The sequence below is a fragment of the Microcaecilia unicolor genome, chromosome 1 (genome assembly GCF_901765095.1).
Source record: "Microcaecilia unicolor chromosome 1, aMicUni1.1, whole genome shotgun sequence".
NCBI lineage: Eukaryota > Metazoa > Chordata > Amphibia > Gymnophiona > Siphonopidae > Microcaecilia > Microcaecilia unicolor.
Genome location: NC_044031.1, coordinates 592,494,390 through 592,516,833, shown reverse-complemented (window position 1 = coordinate 592,516,833; position 22,444 = coordinate 592,494,390). Strand labels below are relative to the sequence as shown.

General features: G+C 45.1%; 1 protein-coding gene across 3 annotated transcripts in view; it reads right to left on the bottom strand.

Annotated features, from left to right (window-relative positions):
• Positions 1-21,524, bottom strand: part of PHF20L1 (PHD finger protein 20 like 1) — a 312,587-nt gene extending 291,063 nt beyond the window's left edge. For 2 of the 3 annotated variants that reach the window (XM_030219345.1, XM_030219361.1), the window contains exons 1-2: positions 21,415-21,524; positions 17,877-17,979 (exon numbers count right to left, since the gene is read on the bottom strand). In XM_030219345.1, coding sequence (XP_030075205.1) covers positions 17,877-17,959 — 83 coding nt within the window. In that variant the 5' untranslated portion in view covers positions 17,960-17,979; positions 21,415-21,524. The remainder of the gene's footprint in view (positions 1-17,876; positions 17,980-21,414) is intronic. The other variant, XM_030219352.1, reaches the window with a different exon arrangement.
• Between the last annotated feature and the right edge of the window lie 920 nt (positions 21,525-22,444).

The window sequence follows — 22,444 nt, the reverse complement described above, 5'->3', positions numbered from 1 at the left end:
AACAATTAATGAGGGACAATTGTTTAACCATTCAAACCTCAGTAAAACAATCAAAGTATCTGCCCAAGGACTTCATATCAAATCTGACCAGCATGAGCTCTGGATTTCCAAAAGAGTCAATAATGATGGGGACTTGGAATTTAAATGGGCTTAATAATCATGGGAAACAGTTTGGTTTTTAAGGAGCTGAACAGATTGCAGTGGGATGTGACATTCTTGTAAGAAACACATTTGAGATCGCGAGGTGCCCATATGTTACTTCATAGGCCTTTTCGGGAAGTGGTGGTTCATCAGGGGATAGGAGCTAAACAGATTGGGGGAGTTGCTATCCTAATTAGGCAAAGTTGTGGGTTCATTATACAGCAGGAGTTTCGGGATTCAAGTGGAAGATGTGTAGCCCTGCGAGGAGCATTGCAGGGCAAGGAACTTATATTGATTAATTTATATGCCCTGAATGTGGGTCAGAGGAGATTTTTTCAAACCCTGCTAGGGGAGATTCAGGGATTTGTCAGGGGACAGGTGGTGGTGGGTGGTGATTTTAATGTTGCCCCCGATGCACGCTTGGATCATTCCACTGGGGGTGGGCAGTATAGTGGTCCCAATCGCAAAGCATTATTGCATTTCATACGGGTGGTAGATTGCTGGAGATTGCTACATGCAGTGCAACGTAATTATACTTTTTACTCACATGCTGTCCAAACCTATACTCGAATAGATGAGCTATGGGTCCACCGAAAAGGATGGCACATGATGGAGGAAGCTAATATTGGGAACACAAATCTCGGATCATGCTCTAGTGTGGATTAGATTTAGCGGAATGGGCCATATTAAGCGGCGGGCATATTAGAGAACTAATGAATCACTACTGGAGGAGGAGAGGGTGCGGGAAGAGATTAAGCTTAATATACAGGAATTTTGTCAATTTAACAATGGAGAAGTAACAGATGGTGTACTAAGGGACACTCTGAAGGCAGTGGTGAGAGGGACTCTGATTAAGTGGGGGGCACGAAAGAAAAGGGAAAGAGAGCAACAGTCACTTAGCTTGCACACACAACTATTGCGCTTAGAAAACCAACATAAGCGGAACCCTACATCACAGATCTGGGAGGATCTTAAAAAAGTGAGGGGGAATTAGCGCAACTGCAGATGGTGGAAGTAGATTTTATGAGAACTAAGCTTAAGCAACAATACTTTGAATTTGCCAATAAATCAAGTGCTATGCTGGCTCGCTATTTACAGGCTCGGAGAGTGAGGTCTCTTATTCAAAGGATGAGGGACAGTAGGGGCAGCTGGCAATATGCAGACTCTGAAATAGCGAAATGCTTTCTGAAATATTTTCAGGATTTATATAGTGCCCCCGATGGAGAGTCGGCTGTGGCAATAGCTCAATATTTGGATCACATTCTGTTAAAAAGCCTTAAAGAGTCAGAAAGAGCACAGCTGGGGGAGCCCATTAGACTAGGAGAGGTGCAGGGGGTGATAAAAAGGCTCCCAAATGGTAAGGCTCCTGGGCTAGACGGAAACACGGTAAGGTTTTATAAGTGCTTTGTGGGGGAGCTGAGGGACCTGTTGGTAAGAGTGGGTAATGGAGTTCTGGCTGACAATGGGTTACCAATGTCTATGTCTGAGGCTGGCGTGGATCATATAGACCTATTTCTCTTGTGAATATGAACGCAAAGATTTTGGCTAAGGTCTTAGCTAACAGACTGGCTAGGGTACTGCCGAATTTGATTCATATAGACTAATCTGGGTTTATCCCAAAGCGGCAGATAGGAGATAACATTAGGCGTACTCTTCATTTGATTTGGGAAGTGCAGTAATCCCTACCCGGAACAGCCTTGTTGGCCATTGACGCAGAAAAGGCTTTCGGCTGAGTTAGTTGGACGTTCTTGCGAGAGGTGATGCACCGCAAGGGCCTTGGAGATAATTTTGGTACTTGGCTGGTGGCATTGTATGTGGCTCCGAAAGCTTGCCTTAACATTAATGGTGGGTACACATCTTTCTTCCTAGTTGGTAGAGGAACTAGACAGGGATACCCTGTATCACCCCTTTTATTTGCATTGTATATTCAGCCTCTAGCAGAACTGATAAGTCAGCATCCAGATATTCAGGGCATTACGGTTTGGGGGGGGTGGAACATCACATCGCTCTTTTTGCAGATGATGTGCTGCTTTATGTTAAAGACCCCGGACAGACATTACCCATGTTGATGGAGATTCTTTGGGAATTTGAGAAGTATGCCGGTCTCAGGGTTAATATGGATAAACGTGAACTGTTGGGGATTTCTTTATCCCAAGCGGAGGAAGGTAGATTGAGAGCAGCGTCTGCTTTTAAATGGGCCTCAAATAGCATTTGCTATTTGGGAATCCAGATCTCCAAGGATCTGGATAGAGTTTACTGTTTAAATTACGGTAAGATAGTAGATCAAATTCGAGAGGAGTTATCCCGATGGAAGGGATTGTGGCTTTCCTGGTGGGGGCGTATGGCAGTAGAGAAGATAAATGTGTTGCCTAGGTTGTTATTTTTATTCCAATCACTGCCAGTAGTGGTCCCACGAAGGATACTTGAACAATTTCAGGGATCCTTCTCACAGTTCATTTGGGGTGGCAGGCACCCCCACCTGGCTGGAAGGGTCTTGTGGGGGGGCCCCTGAACTGGGTGGTAGGGTGGTGCCTAATATTGATAGTATTATCTGGCTGCTCAAATTTGGCTGATCATGAATTGGGAGAGGGGGAAAAATAAGCCAGCTATTCAGGTGGAGCAATCTTATTGCCCTCATCGATCATTGAACTCTTGGTTGTGGACTACTGAAGGAGTGGGATTAGTATTGGCTGGGATACAGAATCCATATGTAAGACATCTGATGGGATTGTGGGGAGAAGTACAGAAGAGAAGGGGACAAGTGGACTGGATGTCCTCACTTCGATACAGTGGGAGCCGAAATTTGGGGCTGGGAGGGAAAATGCTACATATATACGATGGGAACAAATAGGACTATTGTGTTTTATGGATGTTCTGCAAGGGGGACGGGTAAAGAACTTTGAAACTTTGCGCTCCATGTATGCTCTACCTGATGGAGACTTTTTCCTACCTATAAATTCAGCACTATGTAGTTACTTTGGGTTGGCAGCGAGAAGACCCTCAAAACAGGGAAAGCTTGGAAACTTTATGGGTCCTGATGCGGAGAGTGCCTAGGCCAATCTCCGTGATATATAGATATATTAGGGGATGGGATCCCAAACCATTTAGCTTCCAAGGGGCTTGGGAGACAGATTTAAACTGCAGATTTTCTGGCCTAGAATGGGAAACAATTTGTGGTGAGGTTCAAAAAGCTTCAGTGTGTGTGTTGGTGCAGGAAAATGCTTATAAGGTCCTTACACGATGGTATTATACACCTGATCGGCTGAAGCGGATGTATCCTAGTACATCTGACGTTTGTTGGAGGTGTACATCTCAAACAGGTACATTCCTACATATATGGTGGTCCTGCCCCCGGATAGTCCCGCTCTGGCAGGAAGTTATGAAAGCATTAGTAATTATGTTGGGAACATCTTCAGTGTGTAGTCCCTCAGTTTGCCTCTTGGGTTTACATAATGAGAGGGACTCTTGGGAAAAGGGTAAACTGATGCGTTGGGGGTTGGCAGCGGCTAAGTGTCTTATAGCGCTGCATTGGAAGAAAATGGATCCCCCAACTCTGGGAGATTGGAAGTGCAAGCTGGGACAGTTGATACAGATGGAACGCCTTACAGCATATCAGAGGGAGGGGCTTTTACGACACAAAATGGAGTGGGATAGATTTCAACAATGTTTAGCGCATATCTGATAAGGAGGGGAAGTATAGAGGAGAGACACGAGCTCCGTTGGGGTGAGAGGGGGAGGTTGTACGGGGGAGACTGTCCTGAAGAAACCACAGGGCATAATAAACAACAACAACATAAAAATGTGTTTGATTGTACATGAATAAGTTTTGAGGAACAAGGATAGCAAGATCAAAGCTGTGGCGAATGTACAGGTGGTAAGTATTTCTTGGTTTTGTAACTCAGATAACATTTGTCCCTGTGACTATAGCAGTGGGAAACTTAACTTCCAGCATACAAGAAATAAACACAAAAGTACAATAAAAATTTAAAGAGAAAACAAAAAAAAGAAAAGAGCATATCACATGTAGCTTCACACAGCTTTGTCTCACAAGCAGGACCATTTAAAAGACAGTGGATGAGTAAGTGGTTTGCACAGTAAGATACTGTTTTGTTAAGTGTTGCAGCAGCGTTTCTAGTGACAGATTCCCCGATGCAGTTGTTTTGCAATATAAATATTGAGACAGGAAGTGCTGGAAATTTACTTCAGAGAATTCATTGTGTGAGGGGGTGTGCTTATAAGTTTCATCACTTTATGTTTTTTAAATGCATTGAAAACAAATTAAAAGAGTATAACTTTAATGCATGGAAACAAAACAATCACAAAGGAACTACAAATATGCCATTAAACGTGCCAAAAGAGACTATTATACACAAAAAATTGCCATGACTGGTGCAGATATAAAAAAACAATTTCAAATTATAAAAACTCTCCTAAACACAGATCCAGTAACAACTTCACCTTCAAACCGTACTTTTGCTGACCAATTAGCTAAATACTTCAACGACAAAATCACCAATCTTTGCAAATCGATTTCTCAAGACAATTCTACTGCAGACACCTTTCTTGACGAACTGGACCCTGGATTTGATGAAGTACCGGCAGACCGATATTGGACCAATTTTACCCTCCTTACCACTGAAGAAGTCACTAAAACCATCTCTAAACTCTCCAGGTCTTATTGCCAACTTGACCCTTGTCCCAACTATCTTTTGAAAGGCGCCCCAACATGTTTTATTTCAGATCTCACCACCCATTTAAACTTCCTACTTCAGTAAGGCTCCTTCCCCACCAGACATGGCAATATATTACTAACACCTATACCAAAAAACCTGCAAATGATATTACCAACTACAGTCCAATTGCCTCCATCCCTCTAATCACAAAACTGATGGAAAACAGAGTGACCTCGCAACTCAACGAATATATTCAGAAATTCTCCAAACTGCACAAATCGCAGTCGGGCTTTCGTTCGGCCCATAGCACTGAAACGGTTCTTCTTACCTTAATATCCAAATTCAAACAAGAAATAGCAATTGGAAACCGTATCCTTCTCCTACAATTTGACTTATCCAGCGCTTTTGACCTGGTTGATCATACTATCCTAACTAAACTTCTGGACAAACTTGGGATCGGTGGCAATATCATCAACTGGATAAAAAGCTTTATTACCACAAGATCTTACCAAGTCAAAGGAACTACAAACATATCTTCCCCATGGTCATCTGAATGCGGGGTACCGCAGAGATCTCCGCTTTCCCGAATACTCTTCAACCTCATGATGATTCCCCTAGCCAAGTTAGTAGCCAAACATGGCCTTAATCCCTTCACCTATGCTGTCGACGTCACTATATTTATCCCCTTTAAATCTATCCAATCTATCTGAAATCTCCGTTCCTTGTCATCAAGCAGATGAAACCATTACGTACGGGTTATGTCCATCAACCAGCAGGGGAGATAGAGAGCACTCAAACTTTCACAGTGCCCTCTTGGCCAGCTAGCTCCACTGCCTCTTCAGTATTCTCTATCTCCCTTAGCAGGGTGGCTGCAGCTTGTTCGAGCTCCAGAAAAATCTGCCGGGAGGTGGTTCCTGGCTTGCCAGTTGTTAACCGGGGTGTTGGAGGCTATAGCAGCTTCACTTTAAAGGCACATACAGTGGGGGAAATAAGTATTTGATCCCTTGCTGATTTTGTAAGTTTGCCCACTGACAAAGACATGAGCAGCCCATAATTGAAGGGTAGGTTATTGGTAACAGTGAGAGATAGCACATCACAAATTAAATCCGGAAAATCACATTGTGGAAAGTATATGAATTTATTTGCATTCTGCAGAGGGAAATAAGTATTTAATCCCTCTGGCAAACAAGACCTAATACTTGGTGGCAAAACCCTTGTTGGCAAGCACAGCGGTCAGACGTCTTCTGTAGTTGATGATGAGGTTTGCACACATGTCAGGAGGAATTTTGGTCCACTCCTCTTTGCAGATCATCTCTAAATCATTAAGAGTTCTGGGCTGTCGCTTGGCAACTCGCAGCTTCAGCTCCCTCCATAAGTTTTCAATGGGATTAAGGTCTGGTGACTGGCTAGGCCACTCCATGACCCTAATGTGCTTCTTCCTGAGCCACTCCTTTGTTGCCTTGGCTGTATGTTTTGGGTCATTGTCGTGCTGGAAGACCCAGCCACGACCCATTTTTAAGGCCCTGGCGGAGGGAAGGAGGTTGTCACTCAGAATTGTACGGTACATGGCCCCATCCATTCTCCCATTGATGCGGTGAAGTAGTCCTGTGCCCTTAGCAGAGAAACACCCCCAAAACATAACATTTCCACCTCCATGCTTGACAGTGGGGACGGTATTCTTTGGGTCATAGGCAGCATTTCTCTTCCTCCAAACACGGCGAGTTGAGTTCATGCCAAAGAGCTCAATTTTTGTCTCATCTGACCACAGCACCTTCTCCCAATCACTCTCGGCATCATCCAGGTGTTCACTGGCAAACTTCAGACGGGCCGTCACATGTGCCTTCCGGAGCAGGGGGACCTTGCGGGCACTGCAGGATTGCAATCCGTTATGTCGTAATGTGTTACCAATGGTTTTCGTGGTGACAGTGGTCCCAGCTGCCTTGAGATCATTGACAAGTTCCCCCCTTGTAGTTGTAGGCTGATTTCTAACCTTCCTCATGATCAAGGATACCCCACGAGGTGAGATTTTGCGTGGAGCCCCAGATCTTTGTCGATTGACAGTCATTTTGTACTTCTTCCATTTTCTTACTATGGCACCAACAGTTGTCTCCTTCTCGCCCAGCGTCTTACTGATGGTTTTGTAGCCCATTCCAGCCTTGTGCAGGTGTATGATCTTGTCCCTGACATCCTTAGACAGCTCCTTGCTCTTGGCCATTTTGTAGAGGTTAGAGTCTGACTGATTCACTGAGTCTGTGGACAGGTGTCTTTCATACAGGTGACCATTGCCGACAGCTGTCTGTCATGCAGGTAACGAGTTGATTTGGAGCATCTACCTGGTCTGTAGGGGCCAGATCTCTTACTGGTTGGTGGGGGATCAAATACTTATTTCCCTCTGCAGAATGCAAATAAATTCATATACTTTCCACAATGTGATTTTCCGGATTTAATTTGTGATGTGCTATCTCTCACTGTTACCAATAACCTACCCTTCAATTATGGGCTGCTCATGTCTTTGTCAGTGGGCAAACTTACAAAATCAGCAAGGGATCAAATACTTATTTCCCCCACTGTAGGTTAGCCCTTTCCCTGCCTTACCCATACCTCTGTGGATGTGGACATATTGCCTTGCTTTCCCTGTCCTTACCCACCAACAGTGGATGCAGGCATATAGGTTCGCCCTTTCCCTGCCTTTCCCACTCATCTGAGCCTCCGGAGTCTTCAATACCTCTGCTTTCCTCACAGCTTAAAAAAAAAAAAAAAAAAAAAAAAAAAAAGAACAGAGGTTTTTGACCTGATTTTCAGCAGGATCATAGTTGTACACTAGATCCTTTGAGGTAAGAGTGTTTTCCAACTCCTCCGGGGTGGGCCCGCGATCGGGGCGATTTTGGCGCGAAACCGCCATTTTGGATTTTACCGCCGTTTTTCGGCGATGGCTGCGGACAATGTAAAGCGCTGTTCCACTTGTGGCAAGCGCAAATCAGCAGCAGGGCTCTGTAAATCGTGCTGTATTGGCGTAGGAGCTGGCCCAAGCATGGCGAGCGATGTTTCTTCCCGCTCTGAGCTGGCAGCGGGCGCCATTTTGCTTACACCGCATGGCACGGCCTCCGTGGACACGGAGAGACCTGAGCCGGGTGGGGCACCTCGAGATGAGGTTATTTCAGGAGTGGCTAGCACCGGACAGGATTTGGGTGCCCAGGGTGAGATTTTCTCCCCGGATTTTGTGCTTTTGCTGCATAAAGCATACATGATGAAAAGAGCCCTCCCTCAAGGGTCGCCTGAGGCTCCTCTGATTGCCCCCCCCCCCCCCCCGATGGATTCTGGCCTGGGACTGCCCAGTGAGGTTTTTTTCCCGGATGCTTGGCCTAAAGATAAGCGCAGAAGGGTTAATTCCCCTTCAGATTGTGGTGCACCTTTTTCCCCCCCGTGGTCGGGGTGTGAGGATTCGGAGAACTCTGTCAGACGTTCTTGGTCTGAGGAACCAGAGTCAGGTGTGGATTTACCACAGGATCTGGATGATCCCTCCGCGGTGAGGATTTTCCACCGTGATGAGCTGCCAGCGCTTATTTCAGATACCCTGCAGGCCCTCTCGATTGAAGATCCTGACAGTGGCATGGCCTCCTCGGGTAATCCCAGGATGGCTAGTACCAAGAAAGCTGCTCGGGCCTTCCCTTTGCATGACTCCATCCTAGAGCTTGTTTCGGCTCAGTGGGCTGACCCCGAGGGACCTTTGAGAGTTTCCAGGGCTATGGGGCAGTTATACCCTCTGCGTGAGGGACATATGGCTCGTTTTCAAATGCCAAAAGTGGATGCCCTAGTCACTGCGGTGACAAAGAGAACTACCTTCCCTGTTGAAGGAGGTGTTGCCCTGAAGGATGTTCAAGACCGTAGGCTGGAAACAGCGTTGAAACGGTCCTTTGAAATTGCAGGTCTCACTGTTCGGGCATCTGCATGCAGCTGTTATGCTGTGAGAGCCTGCCTAGCTTGCCTGCAACAGGCAGTGGCTCAGCCCGGAGATGGAGCGGAGCCCTTCTTGGATGTGGCTCCGCGGATGGAGGTGGCCTTGTCCTTTCTGGCTGATGCCCTTTATGACCTTGTCAGAGCTTCGGCTAAACAAATGGCAGTAGCAGTGGCGGCTCGCCGTCGTCTGTGGCTACGACACTGGGCAGCGGACATGGCCTCTAAGCAAAGGTTGGTGAAGTTGCCTTTTCAAGGACTTCTCCTATTTGGTGAGGAGTTAGAGAAAATTGTGAAAGGCCTGGGTGATCCAAAACCCCAGCGCTTGCCCGAAGATAGGCAGAGGCCTTCCTCTAAGGGCCAGGCGGTCCACTCCTCGTACAGACCTCGCTTCCGTGAAGCTAGAAGGTACCGCCCGGGGCGTTCTGCTGGGTTCACTTCACGTGCCCGTGGTCAGCAGAGGAACTCCTTTCGCTCGGACAAGCGTTCCGCAGCCGTTGGCTCAAGACCAGGAGTTCAGGGGCGACCCTCTCAATGATGGTGCGCCGGCCCTCTCCTCGATGCCTGTCATCGGAGGACGGCTTTCCCTCTTTGTCGAGGAGTGGGCAAAGATTTCCTCAGATCAGTGGGTTCTGGACCTGATCAGAGATGGATACAGAATAGAATTCAACGCCCCAGTAAGAGACGTGTTTGTGGAGTCCCGATGCGGTTCTGCCGTCAAACGGGCGGCGGTGGAGGAGACTTTACAAGGTCTGATTCAGTTAGGGGCAGTGACCCCGGTGCCTCCCGCCGAGCAAGGCTGCGGCCAATACTCCATCTACTTTGTGGTGCCGCGAAAAGGTGGGTCCTTTCGCCCTATTCTGGACTTAAAAGAAGTGAACAAGTCCCTGAGAGTGCGGCATTTTTGCATGGAATCCCTGCGCTCCGTCATTGCGGCGGTTCAGCCAGGAGAGTTTCTCACGTCTCTAGACCTGAGAGAAGCTTACTTGCACATACCGATTTGGCCCCTGCACCAGAGGTTTCTGAGGTCTGCGGTGTTGGGAAAACATTTCCAGTTCAGGGCCTTGCCTTTTGGCCTCGCCACAGCTCCCCAAACCTTTTCGAAGGTAATGGTGGTAGTAGCTGCTTTTCTCAGGCGAGAAGGTATCAGGGTTCACCCGTACCTAGACGACTGGCTCATCAGAGCAGACTCTGCAACAGAGAGCTTACAAGCTACAGCCAGAGTGGTCTCAGTACTGCAATCTCTAGGCTGGGTCGTCAATATGGCCAAAAGTCACCTGTCCCCTTCACAATCTCTAGAATTTTTGGGGGCCAGGTTCGACACAGTCTCGGGCTATGTGTTCCTACCCGAGCCAAGGCGGTGCAAGCTTCAGAATCAGGTCCGTCTGCTCCTGAGGATGCCCCGCCTGCGAGCTTGGGACATTGTCCAGCTGCTGGGATCGATGACAGCCACGATGGAAGTGGTACCCTGGGCGAGAGCGCACCTGAGACCTCTACAGTATTCCCTACTCTGGAGATGGTCTCCTATTTCTCAGGATTACCAATGCAGACTTACTTGGCTCCCTGCGGCCCGTCTCAGCATGGAGTGGTGGCTCTCGGACAGCATGCTGCGGCGAGGAATGCCGCTGACGCTCCCCGTTTGGTGCCTAGTGGTAACAGATGCCAGCCTGAAGGGCTGGGGCGCACACTGCAAGGGGAAGCATGCCCAGGGTCTATGGACACCCGAGGAGTCGGAGTGGTCCATCAACCGCCTAGAGTTGAAAGCGGTGTTTCAGGCGCTTCTGGCCTTTCAAGTGACCCTGGAAGGATTGGCTGTCAGAGTGATGTCGGACAACACGACAACGGTGGCCTATATAAATCGACAAGGCGGAACAAGGTGCAGAGCACTAGCCGCACAGGCCGAACTGATTTGCCACTGGGCCGAGCTGCATCTTCAGTGTCTGTCGGCAGCTCATATTGCAGGTCAGAGCAATGTGCAGGCCGATTATCTGAGCAGGCATCAGATCGATCCAGCAGAATGGAATCTGGCAGACGAAGTATTCCTGCAGCTCTGTGCCAAATGGGGCAAGCCCGTGATGGATCTAATGGCGACAAGTGCCAATACCAAAGTCCCATGCTTCTTCAGCAGACGGAGAGATCCTCGCTCGGCGGGGTTGGATGCCTTGGCTCAACCCTGGCCTCCGGGTCTACTTTATGTGTTTCCCCCATGGCCCTTGATAGGGCGCCTGCTCTTGCGGATTCGGCTGCACCCAGGAGAAGTGGTCCTCATCGCCACGAATTGGCCAAGGAGACCTTGGTATGCAGACCTCCGACAGATGCTCCTGGAGGCTCCTCTGCCGTTACCTCTGGTACCGAACCTCTTGACTCAGGGACCGGTAGCCATGGAGGACGCCGGCCGCTTTGGTCTTACAGCATGGTTATTGAGAGGGCGCAATTGAGGGATAAAGGTTATTCCAATAAAGTTATTTCCACTCTCCTGCAAGCCCGCAAGCGGTCCACTTCCGTGGCTTATGCCAGGATTTGGTGCCTGTTTGAGTCTTGGTGTGCTTCCAGAGCCATTGTTCCAATGCGGGCTCCTGTCTCGCCGATTCTGGACTTTTTGCAGGAAGGTGTACAAAAAGGCTTGGCCTATAATTCCCTTCGGGTGCAGGTGGCAGCGTTGGCCTCCCTTCGTGGTAAGGTGGAAGGCGTGTCTTTGGCTGCTCACCCAGATGTGGCACGGTTTCTTAGAGGGGTGCTTCGGCTCCGACCTCCAGTGCGAGCACCCTGTCCAGCTTGGAACCTGGGGCTAGTTTTGAAAACCCTGCAGGCATCTCCTTTTGAGCCGCTTCGGCGAGCATCGGAGAAAGACTTGACACTGAAGGCAGTTTTTCTGGTGACCATAACCTCGGCGAGACGGGTGTCAGAGCTCCAGGCGCTCTCCTGCAGAGACCCATTTCTGCAATTTTCAGAGTCCGGAGTCACGGTTCGGACCATGCCTTCCTTTATGCCTAAGGTGGTTTCAGCCTTTCACTTAAACCAGCCTATTTTCTTGCCCTCTTTTTCAGAGGAAGAGTTTCCAGAATCTTTTGGGCAGCTGCACCTTTTGGATGTGCGCAGGACTCTGCTGCAGTATCTGCGAGTTACTAACTCTTTCAGGACTTCTGATCATCTGTTTGTTTTGCTATCTGGTTCTCGCAGAGGGTCTCCAGCGTCTAAGGCCACTATTGCCCGCTGGCTCAAAGAAACTATCTTTTCAGCTTATCTGCTGGCCGGCAGAGTGCCGCCTGTAGCCTTTAAGGCACATTCTACTAGAGCGATTTCTTCCTCTTGGGCTGAAACTGGAGCACTCTCTCTTCAAGAGATATGCAGTGCAGCAACATGGGCTTCTAAGCTCTCCTTTGCCCGACATTACAGGCTGGATGTGGCTGCCAGGAGGGATGCGCGTTTTGGTGCACAAGTGCTAGTGCGTGGTGTGGCTTGTTCCCACCCTATCTAGGGATTGCTTTGTTACATCCCATACGTAATGGCTTCATCTGCTTGATGACAAGGAAGGGAAAATTAGGTTCTTACCTTGGTAATTTTCTTTCCTTTAGTCATAGCAGATGAAGCCATGAGCCCTCCCTGTATGATTATCTGTATGCTGTGAATCTGTTTTTCAGGTTCTGTTCTAATTTCCTGAAGTTCCTTCCTTGGGAGAATGTTGGAAAACAATCTTCAGGATTCATGTTCAGTTTAAATTTAGGAGGATGTGTTCATTCCCTCCAGCATGTTTTGGAGAATGTGTTGATTCTCTCCAGGAGGCGCGTGTGTTCCCCTCCAGTTCTATAAATAGGAGGATGAGTTCATTCCCTCCAGTGTGTTGGGAGGATGTGCGATTCCCTCCAGGAGGCGCGTGTGTTCCCCTCCACTTATACAATAAGGAGGATGAGTTTATTCCCTCCAGGAGGATATGCATTCCCTCCTTTATGTGTTCATGCCCTTGTGATGGGCCATCGTTCGCTGTGAGGAAAGCTCTTGTGATTCCCATTGCGGTTTGCCATACTGCTTTGGAAGCTTCAAATACTGAAGAGGCAGTGGAGCTAGCTGGCCAAGAGGGCACTGTGAAAGTTTGAGTGCTCTCTATCTCCCCTGTTGGTTGATGGACATAACCCATACGTAATGGCTTCATCTGCTATGACTAAAGGAAAGAAAATTTCCAAGGTAAGAACCTAATTTTCCCATAAAATAAATATAGGCATGACCACCCTAACCTCTTAGGTTAACGCTTTCAAAATGAAATTAAACAAAGAGAAAACACAGTGTCTAGTCCTTTCATCTCAATACTCTCCACTTCTCCCGACCACTCTTAGCACCCCAGACATTAAACGCTCCATATCTGACAACCTAAAAATACTTGGAGTAATGATTGATAGCCATTTATCATTCAAAAACCATGCTACATTCATCACAAAAAAAATGTTTAATATGATGTGGATTTTGAAGCAAATGAAATCATACCTTCCCCTGGACACCTTTTGGAACCTAGTACAATCCACAGTACTCACGCAAGCAGATTACTGCAACACTGTTTTCTTATGATGTAAGACCCTAATCCTGAAGAAACTTCAGACTACCCAAAACACAGCAGCCAGACTTATCCTTGGCAAGTCAAGATTCTATAGCACAACACCTCTTCGAGAGAAGCTTCATTGGCACCCCATCAGAGAAAGAATAAATTTTAAAGTCCACACTCATTCATAAGATCATATATAGAGAATCCCCTAACTATATGAATAACCTCATCGACCTCCCAACCAGAAATAGATCATCGTCTTCTCGTACTTACTTCAATTTACACCTTCCCAACTGCAAAGGTTTTAAATACAAGACCTCCTATGCATCCAATTTCTCCTTTTTGGGCAGCAAACTTTGCAACACTCTGCCAAGATCCATCCGAACAATCAACAACCATCTAGCATTCAGAAAAATGTTGAAGTCCCATCTCTTCAAGAAAGCTTACCCTAATGACTCAACTTAACTTTTTAAACCCACCCACATGATTCCTGCCATGATGATTATTATACCTTTGACCATGTCTCACAATCTCCTTATGCTCATTCCTCAATCTCTTCCTCGCCATCCTTCCTACTCCTTACCCCTCCCAATCTCTTCTCCTTTTGCTCATCCTAACTTTGTTTACCTCTCCATGCTCTATTTACATATCCTCAAAACCCCACTACTACTATGTTTACTATAACTTGTAACATTCTCCTTCAAGACTTTGTAATTCTATTTACTATGTAAGCCGAATTGAACCTGCTATGTGTGGGAAAGCGCAGGGTACAAATGTAATTAATAATAATAATAGGGGGATTCCAAGATGGCCGCACGCATCTAGGAGAGCTGTAGACCTCATTTCCTGAGCTCAGTATACCAAAGAGGCAAGGTACCGGCCCGAGCTTCCCCAACGCCTGCCTCAATACCTGCTGGTCCAATGGACCGATTTGTGAGGACTCCATGGCAAGACTGCGAGATCGGGAGCGGTTCCTTAGGAAACGCAGGCGTAATGGAGGAAGTATCAGCGTCTCCAGGACTCGATGTTACCCTGAGCCCCGATTTGAGAGCTCCGCCCCCGCAGCCAAAACGGACTAGCTCTCCCTCTGAGGGAGCGAGCAGCCAGACGCCAAAAAGCGGAACGGGCCTGGTCTCAAGTGAAGCTCAAAGTAAGAATTCTGAGGAGTTGGGGGGAGGGGGCGGATGGTACCCCCAGAAGAAAGCAGTCCGAAGTCATCTGTAGCGGGTCAACGAGGCACAGAAAGTGGGAAGATTCCAGAATATTTGATGAATGATCCTCCTGGGATTATGGTAAAACCGGCAGAGGTAACTTTGGATACTTTGTGGGATTTAGTCGCTCAAATGGTACAATATTTGTTACAACAAAAACGCTGTTTCTCAAAAAGTTAATGTGATTGAAAGAAGAGTGGATAAAAATGAAATAGATATAAAATCTCTTTCTGAACGGTTTGATATTATGGAAGAAAAACGTACAAATACTGGAAATATTGAACTCATATTGGGGGAATTCAAGATGGCTGCCGCACCGGACGATTGTTGAAGCGCTCTGGATGTTATGAGCTGAAAACACTCTTTTTTCCTTGGTAAAATGCCTCATACTAAACGTAAGGGAGTGTTGAGATTAGTGCCTCCACCTACCTCAACCCCCTCCACGGCTCAAACATCGCTGGACCGTTTCCTCTCCGGTGCCTCCAGAACTATACGGGGAGAGGATCCCATTGCGGGAAGGACTGGAGAAGCAGCCCCCCTGCCGGGAGAGGAAGTCTCCCTGTCTCCACCATCTCTTTCACAGATCCCTCTCAGCCCGGCGTCGAGAGCAGCCCTGGAGGGAAACCCCATCGACTCTGACGATGTGTCGATAGAGGCTTCCAGTGAGGACCCAGGCATGCAGGCTACGACTCGGGGAGCTGGAGGAAGCATTGCTTCTGTAACACAGACCTCAGAGGTGACTCTACAAACACTAAAGGTGATGTTAGACCGGATTGCTACCATGTTGCAGAAGACTTCAGGTGATGTGCTTAATCTTAATACTAAGTTTGAAGACTTGAAAAACACCGTAGACTCTGTTAAAAATGATTTAACAACAAAAGTGCAATCTTTACAACAAGAGGTAGATACTTTAAATGCCTTTAAAAATGTTTCCACTAAGGACTCTATAGACCTTAGACGTAAGATTGAACAGATTGAGAACTTTAACAGACGCCTAAATCTCCGTCTCTTAAATTTTCCTATAATTGCGGGGGTAACTTTGATAGATACCTTTAAGAAATACCTGATAGAAATTTTGAATTTCTCTGCTGAGACAATACCCCCATTAAATAAAATATATTATATTCCTAAAACAAGAGAAGGAGGGCAAGGCTCTGAGAAAAGTATTCCTGACTTACAAAATATTTTCTGATATTCTGGAACAATCCTCGGACATTATAATGAACAGAGCTACACTGGTTGTTTCTATGGTTTTTGAGCAGGACTACAATGCTATTCTAAGACTCTATTTTAGAAATTTGAAAGCTCAATTCTATGGCTCAAAAGTGTGGATATACCCAGACGTCACCAAGTCCACTCAACAAAAAAGGAAATTATTTCTTGCTTTAAAACAAAAGACAATAGATATTGGCGCTTCCTTTTTTCTTGCTTACCCGTGTAAATGTGTAGTTAAATTGGGTCAAACTAAATATATTTTCTTTTCACCGGAACAACTTAAATCATTTGTAGAATTGAAACAAGTGAAATGAAATTGTTTTTTTTTTCTGGAGAAAAAGCAGCTTTTTCCTTAATTTGAATATAAGTTTATAAAAACTTCTCTTACTCTTTTCCCCCCTCATTTAAATTGGGGTCTAAGAAAGGTTTATTTGTTATATAGTTCCTAAAGATAATTAACCAGTCTAAGTACATAAGTATGTATATATATGTATATGTATACGTGTATGTGCAAATGTGTATATAAGTTATTATAATGCTTGAGAAATATGAATGACTGGATATTATTTTATTTCTTCCTGTATTTCTGCACAAGGTTATCCTTGAATAATGTAATTTAAAACTATAAATAAAGAAATAAAAACAAATACTGGAAATATTCAAACAGCTATGTTAAAGGACATTTCAAACCTCAAAAGTAAAGCGGAATTATATGAAAACCTTTCAAACCTCAGAAGCGGAATTATATGAAAACCATATGAGAAGATATAATTTAAGATTTATAAATTTCCCAAAAATAAAAATGGTAAGCCCGTTAGAAATGTTAAAAACGATATCTCAAAAAAGTGCTGAAGATACCGGAGGCAAATTTACCACCTTTTACCCAAGTGTATTATGTGCCACAAAAAGAACAGGAGCAACCACAGCAACAAACATCTTTGGATGTTACAACTTTCTTGGAAACATCAGATACGGAGCAGGCCACCGCGGTAACCTTGGTAGCCGCAGTGACTTTACTACCGGACAAACAATGGTTGTTCAGACTGTTCTTTAAGCACAAAGACAAATTGTTTTTGGGCCTAAGGATACTTTTATTTCCGGATGTTTCGAGGGACACACAAAAGAAACGAAAACAATTCACGATATTGAAACCTGCTGTTACAACTAGGAGAAACATTTTACCTTAGATTTCCCTGTAAGTGTATTGTATGTTACAACACACAAAAGTATGTTTTTGTGGACCCATCTCACTTAACGTTTGTAGCCTCAAAAAGAGCTGAAGGAGTGTATTATAAATCTTGTTATTTTCTCCTAGATGCGAATTTGCTTTAGAAAAGTTTTTCCTTTTTTTTTCCTCCTATTTCAGAATCCCCTACAATATAATGTGGACTTGAGTGTTGTTAATTTGTGATATACATTTTTTTATTAAATTTGATAATTCAACACTTTCTAATCAAGTGTAATTCCTTGTATATAAGTGTATATGTATTTAAAAAAAAAAAGAAAAATTAAAAGTGTGGGCTGTTAGACATTTGAAACTTCATTGGACAGTCTAGGGCTTTATTGTCAACACTGAAAAACTTGTAGTCACTGGTCACCGTGTCTTGCAACAAAGTCCAGATATCTATAACTGTGGAGCTATATATAACAGTGGAATTTGTTCTACTACATTAAAAAAAAAACTCATTTTGTCTGAAGTCCTTTATTTACATTAAACATTCACTCATTTTCAGCAAATAGTGAACTGAGTCCTTCAAGTCTGAATGTATGCGCCATATTGACACAAATATATGAAAACATTGTTTTTAATGTTATTTTTAAACTTTATTGTAATCTGTTGTGGATAGCCTCTTAACTGAAATGGTGGAATGTATGTTTAATTGTCTCCAACTAAAAATACAGATTATTAATGCATACATGTCATGGTTAAAAAAAACAACCCCTTGCATCCAGCATACAACTCAAGAAGAATACAACTACAATCATGAAAATATATGCTCTTATATAAACAACATTCTTTCAAAGAAGGCAAGCCTCTCAAAATACTAATATGCTACTGCTAGATCTTTTTCCTGAGCAATATTGAAACAATGCCACTGATTAAAACCAAGAAATAATTTCATTGAAAAATTATGAATATTTCCATACCATTTTTGTAAATAGTCTTGTGCTTCCAAACGGGCACCAACCTCAAAAGTAATACCAGCTCGATTTGGAGGCTTTTTAGTCATCTTTTCAATCTCCTCCCTACCTATTTCAAAAACAAAATGATGGCTTTAGTTTGCATAGATGTACACTTATTTTCCAATAGTAATAGATAAGAAACAATCGCTTTATAAGTCAATGTACCATATATTGGTAATTTACATTATTCTAATTGGTGGACCAGAGGGTACCAAGTTTGCAGGGAATGAAAGTATCAGCAGCTAAACACCAGCCTTTATTCAGATAATCTAGAGACTGCTATGAAATTCAAACCTCAAATGACACAAAATTGCCCCATCACGTGTCAAACTTCATGATGAGTTAATAGGCACATGTGAACAAAAAAAAGTGTAAGTTTTGTCATGGTATATTTGTCCTGGAAAAATGCGGACAGATTAGCAAAGAATATTTTAGGGCAATAAATCTTATAGGATAAAGCAACACAGGTGGGTTTCTTTTTATGAAAACTGAACACGGTTCTTATGTACATTGACTTCGAAAACTTCATTAGCCTATGAAATGGTAGCCTGTGAGTTTGCCAAACTGCATACACCAAAACATTTTTTTGTTGGTCTTTTAAGTGGCTGTCAACTTACAAGACTTCTAATTTTCATGAAGCGAAATTCACTGGTGTAGCTGGTGTAAGATACATCATTACAAAACAGTGAACATGATAGATTTTTATTTAAAAACTGAAGTGATCCAAAAGCAGTAAAAGATGTTTAAGTGACTGATCCCAGCCCTGAAGCCTGTCTGCCAACAGCAATAAGTAACTGTGGAAAGTAATGTTGAAACAGAAGATGTCAGCATAAAACCACTTGATTCACAGTCCACCAAGTCTGCCCATTTGTTCCTATGGTCATAGGTTGTACATCTAACAGCACTATAAACATAAGCAGCAACAGTTATGGATTTTACTCAATGTGTGATCTTCCTTCCTTTCAGGTGGGTGACCTGAGGTGGGATACGTCATGTGCCATTGCAGGACCTTAATTACATAAGTCAGTAGGAAATGAAAACTAAGGCCATATGCAAAAAACACAGTTGCTCACTGGTGGAGCCAGCCCTGCTCCTCCATCTCAAAGATCCCTTTGTGTGTGTCCTTTGTATGCTTAAGTATTGCCACTGTGTTGACCCCACCCCAGTGATGTGCTGGAGCCAGCTCACAAAAGCCATTTGTTCATTTTTTAAGAATTTTGGGAGCTGGTTGAACTTAAACAACTGACTTCCAAAATTTGGGCTCAGATCCCTTCTCGGCATCGTTGTCCTCCTTCCCTGTGGCTTGTTCCAGTGGCGTAGCTACAGGGGGCCTCGGGGGCCCAGGCTCCCCAATTTCTGTCTCAGGCCCCCCCAGCAACAGTAGCCAGCCAGGCGTTTTTTTTGCTTCCTCAGGCTCCCTGCTCCCTGTCCCCGCAGTCCTGTCCACAGTCTCGTCGCTACTTCCTCCCGCCTTTTCAACTTCCTGTGAGACAAAGCAGCTGTCTTCAGCGCTGCCTGCACCGCAGCCCAATGCTGGAAACAGGAAGGAGAGATAGTAGGCCAGGCCCAAAGGAAGGGAGGGAGAGCTCAGATGCCTAACTGCAGGGACAGGGAGCCTCAAAACAAAGCAACCAAACCTGTGAGCTACTTCTTCCACGTTCTCATTCTTTATTGTTGGTACCATTTTTATTTGATTCCACTTATATTTTCAAACTTGCCAGCTTGTGCAGCATACGGATGTACACACAGAGGAAGAATAATAATGAAATAACTTTTCATAGGTAGAGTAGTAATTTGATATAAATTGTAATCAGTGTGTCATTTGGAGGGACCGGTTATAGGGATACCTTAGAAAGCGTTGTATTTGTGCAGAGAGTTTCTTTCTCCTGGTAAAAGGCCACTAAAACAAACATCTTGTTATGACAATTAGGTGCTCAACATTCACAGCTTGTATCTATTTATGTATTCTAAGTTATGACAGATATCCCACATTAAACATGAATTAGGTTGAAACCTGGCAGCATTTAAAGTCTTTTCCTGTGCCTAGATCAAAAGAGAAAGATGGTTTGTGGGTACTTGCTCCTTTTGTTTTGTGGAATGCAGTGGTAAATTATACAAAATGCACTTATTACTACTACTATTTATGAGAGATATTGAATAATGAGGGCAGAGCTACCTTCATGCAGAAGTCCAGAGTCAGTCTAAATGTGCTAACAGGCTCAGGCTGCTTGCTATGTGAATATTCTATCACTGTTTCATTATTGCTACCAATAATTACATATTAAGATCATTTGCTTTAAACTTTGTTTTAATTCATTTATTCGGTCCTTATATGCACATAGTTTTGCTTTCTAAATCCAAAGATGAATCCTGAGTGGTTGAATAATTAGATGTAAATTGTGTTTCTGACTTTACTTGATTTGGACTGCTTTGGGTCCTGCTGATCTGTACAGCTGCTATCTAGAATTTTGGAAGATAAAAATGAGAAGATAAAGTTTTGGATATATTATGTATATGTCAGTTTTTGAATGTGCATCTGCCAGAACCATGGCTGAAGCCCACAAAAAAAAAAAAAAAAACCTGTTTCACTGGCCTACAATCTCCAGAATAGTGGTGATAAATCTCCAGCTTTGAGATGGGCCATCCTTAGCATCTTTGAACGCCTTTACCTTTGCTGGCAGGGATACTGAGCCCTGCCAGCCAAATAAATGGACTGCCACTGCTCCCCACTGTTTGTTTCTGTCTCTAAGCAGCATGCCAGAACTTCTCACACAAGTATGCATGAAAACTCCTGGCATGCTGCTCAGAGCCAGAAACAGTGGGGAGTGGCAGTAGTCCATTTATTTGGCTGGTGGGGATAAGCCTCCCTGCCAGCAAACGTATGCCCACATGGGGGTAGGGGAAGAGAGGAAGGTAATGCCCCCCCCCCAGTCCACCCCAGCTCCCCCCCCCCCAAAAAAAAATTTGTAGGACAGGCTATGCCCGGAGAGAGCCTATTGTGAAAAAAATTTCCAGCACACCACTGCCCCACCCCACTTCACTTCTGGTGGTAGCCCAAGTCGCTCTTTTTTGATCTGCCTCTGTCTTGTCACTATACACTTAACCTTTTGTACCTTAGGCAACAGAGGGTTACATTACAAGCTCTTTTAGGGACCTACTGTACCTGAATATATAACTTGCCTTACGCTACTATTAAATAGCCATGAGCAAAATTCAAGTCTCCTTCTCCCCCATTACGGACTTTCAAGAACTGAATGCAGGGCTCAAATTGGGAAGGCTGAAAACGGGATCTAAGAGACCATCCATCGTAGTCCTCTTTAACATACTCAAAGCAAACTAACAAAAATACCAAGTCACACACATACGGCTGCATCACACGTACTGGGAGATCGGTCTCGTCTCCCCCCTCCCCGTGGTCTGCCATCTCTCCCTCTGTCTTCCGCTGTCCTCCCTGTCCGCGATCCGGTGCCTCTACCTCAGGCAACCCCAGTCAAACTCATACCTGAGATCGCCAGCCAACCAACAATCCCACAGCTTTCCTGCTCCGGTGCCCCGTCCCCTATGACACAACTTCTCTCTCCCTATGAGGAGTCCCGCCTTGCCGGAAACAGGAAGCTGCGTCAGAGGAGAGCGGAACGCCGGGCAATGGGGTTTGCGGGAATCCCGCGGGGTCCGGGGAAGTAGGCACCGCCCCCTCCTCATTTTAATAATTCGCCGGAGTAGACTTGCTGTCTACCTGTCCTGAACTGATGCAGCAAAATTCATACTGGCACATTCAGGGACTAGAAGCATCAGAGGTCACCTAATCTGCTGGCGCATGCGTGTGGCGATGTCCATCCTCCTGGTCCACAAGAGAGCGGACTATCATCACCAGGATGACCAAAAGTAGTGGTAAAAAAAAAATCCTTTACTGGTAACAAATGCACAGGTCTGGATGGATCTATGTTGCACAAATCCAAAGGCTACACTTATACACAGTTCCAAAAGCTAGACTCACCACAGGCTATGTTTCTGCTTCCCAGCCTTCCTCAGGAATCCTGCAAATTAGACTATGAATAAAAAGCAAACCAGAAGGATGAAACTGAGAATCAAAATTTGAGGAAAAGTAGTTCGGTCTATCCGCACAGGCAGGGTCGCAGCAAGCCACAGTACCTTCACTATGTTCTGAGTGATATGTACTGTGGCTTGCCTTGACCTTTTACAAATTACAGGCTACTTGTGCAGGTGGACAGTTCTCCACTCTAATACTCTGCCACTCCTCTCAAGCTCCTTCAGGCACAGACCCTTTAGGCTGTCCTTCAAGTGATGCACCTCACAGGGCTGCACCCCTGCCTTGAACAGGCTTCCCCTGCTCTGGTTCCTGCTTCTATGCTGGATTCCCTTTATCCACCTGAAGCTCTGTCTCCTCAGTTGCCACTTAGAGGGGCAGCAACTTCTTCTTTACTCAGCCTGTATTTATTTCTTTTACTCCAAGATATCCCAAGGGTCCTAGTGGGGGTACAGGCAACCAAAGACCTGTGTACTTCACCTCA